This window comes from Palaemon carinicauda, chromosome 9 (assembly GCF_036898095.1).
Source record: "Palaemon carinicauda isolate YSFRI2023 chromosome 9, ASM3689809v2, whole genome shotgun sequence".
NCBI lineage: Eukaryota > Metazoa > Arthropoda > Malacostraca > Decapoda > Palaemonidae > Palaemon > Palaemon carinicauda.
In genome coordinates, this window is record NC_090733.1 from 80,133,541 (window position 1) to 80,136,040 (window position 2,500).

At 36.9% G+C, this 2,500-nt stretch overlaps 1 protein-coding gene across 1 annotated transcript in view; it reads right to left on the reverse strand.

The window, feature by feature from the left end:
• The window catches only part of LOC137646510 (uncharacterized), a 145,056-nt gene that overhangs the window by 130,191 nt on the left and 12,365 nt on the right, over window positions 1-2,500 (reverse strand). Inside the window, 1 exon segment of the mRNA XM_068379616.1 lies at window positions 1-1,795. This exon segment is cut by the window's left edge and continues 558 nt beyond it. Coding sequence (XP_068235717.1) covers window positions 1-1,453 — 1,453 coding nt within the window. The 5' untranslated portion in view covers window positions 1,454-1,795.

A 2,500-nucleotide genomic window follows, 5' to 3' on the forward strand; every position in this document is an offset into this window, starting at 1 on the left:
TATCTGGATCCAGGTCAACTAAGTTTTCACTCTTGTTGAAATGGGAAGGAAAATCGAACTCGTCATATGTCCCCTGAGTTCCATTTCTCAGGTGATGGCCGTTTTCGTTTCTCGTTAAGTTTGTGATACCAAGATATATATTATCCCTTTCACCAAATTGATTGTATTGGACCGGGAGTTCTCCGCTGAGATGGGAATCAGGTGCGTCGTCCACTGGAACTAACTCGGTTATTCCTGCGACTTTTTGTTTGGTCCCATTTATTTGTTTCTTCCCTATTATTTCGGTACTCTCGAGACAGCCTGTAAAGTTACCTCCATCAATTTCGGCTATCTTCTTGCAATTGCTTTTTGGATTAGTTTTTCGAATCCCAGCCTCCGTGTCATTTTGCCCCAGACCCAAATCTGAAGAAGAAGAAGAACTTGACTCTAAATTGAACAGGAGATGCACCTCTTGACGTCTCACCAGAGGCGGCGACATTCTATATTTATGATGGTTTCTTTTGCTGATCAGTCTCTTGACGGCATGGACTCCCCGATTTCGTTTTTGACTTTGTCTTTTCACAGGATACAGGTTCGTTTTTCTATTCTGGGAGGAACCGCCTCCTCCCCCTCCTTCCCTTGTGGTGTCGTTAGAGCCTTCCCATCCATCTTCCGTAATGAAGGGAAGCTGCGTTTTGCTCGGTAACACATTTCCTCGACGACCGAGAAATGTCCGGGATAATGCATCCTCATTTCCCAGGGAGACTTTCGTCTTCTCCCTCGCTGTCCGGACGGGGATAAAATAGGGAGAAGAGGGAGAAGAAGAAGGAGGTGAGGTGTAGGAAGATGATAATGAGGAAGTCGGTTCTGAAGGCGATGATATAAATGATGTGGACGTCGAAGACAACGGCAACAACGGTGGTGTAAAGGGTGGAGGTAATGGGGCAGGTGATGATGTCGACGGTGATGATAATGGTGATGATGGAGATGGCAGTGACAAAGCCAGCGACGATGAATGCGGTAACGGTGACACTGATGGTGGAGATGATAGTGGAAATAAGGGAAATGATGAGGTGGAGAAGGCGGCCGAGCGAGGTCTAGTTATAACCTCAACATAACCTTTTTCCACGAAGGATCTTCCTCCGACAAGGGCGGTGACTTTTATGAGTCCCTCTGAATCTGACATTCCAGGCTGCTCGGGAGGGAACGATTCATCTTCCAGGGAAGAGTGATGATATGTTTTCCCTCCATCTCCCTCTTGACCCTCATCAAGTACAGCTGAGAGATCCAATTGTATTCCTTTGGACTCCTCTGAAGGGAAATCGGTGATTTCAAGCACCCGTTCCACCTCTTCGGAGGAATGTGAAGGGTTGAGCCCTGGAGGTATATGACCGAAGGAAACAGGAAGGAGGTGTAGGAAAAGTAGGAAGAGGAGGGGGAGAAGGAAGGAAAAGGAAGAGAAAAATAGAGGCATGAGGTTACAGCGAAGGCAAAGGGGAAGGGGGTGGCGGTTATGCCTTTAAAAGAAATCGGTGCAACCACATTGACACAGTCGATGCTTTGTTTATTTGATGACAATTTCAAAGAGATTTATAACTACGTCATTCGACCACTTTTCTTAGTCACTCATTACTAAAGTCAAATTCTGTTCTAAATTGTCACGTTGATAAAAAATACATTGATAAAGCCAACAAAGGCAATTGTATGTGCTTTCTTTCACTTATACCCATTTAGGGATTTCGTTGTAAACAATTTATGGAGTTGATCACAATTTCTTCCCTTCCAATTACTTTTCATTAGTCTTTGTATTCCTGAACTTGTCAAAAAAAAAAAAAAAAAATGGTACAATATGATAAAAATTTATAAGGATAATTTTGTCTGTAAAATTTATACAAAAATGACTCATTCATTTGATTCATTTATTGTTGTAAAAGTTTTGGTTATCATAGACATAAAACACACACACACATATATATATATATATATATATATATATATATATATGTATATACATATACATATATATATATATATATATATATATATATATATATATATATATACATATATATATATATATATATATATATATATATATACTGTATATACTACGTACGTGCATAAATATTTATATGAATATACAAATATTTGTACATATGAACAAGCATATTTACACACACAGAGCTATATATATATATATATATATATATATATATATATATATATATATATATATATATATATATACATTATGTATGTGTATATATATACATATATATGTATATATATATATATATATATATATATATATATATATATATATATATATATATTCATACATACACACACACACACATATATATATATATATATATATATATATATATATATATATATATATATATATATATATATATATATATATATATATTGCAGTTGGTGTACAGAACTGGGAAGTAAGGTATACGATGTATTCGGGACCATCTGACCTTTGGGAACCGAGGGGAAACACAAGTACAAG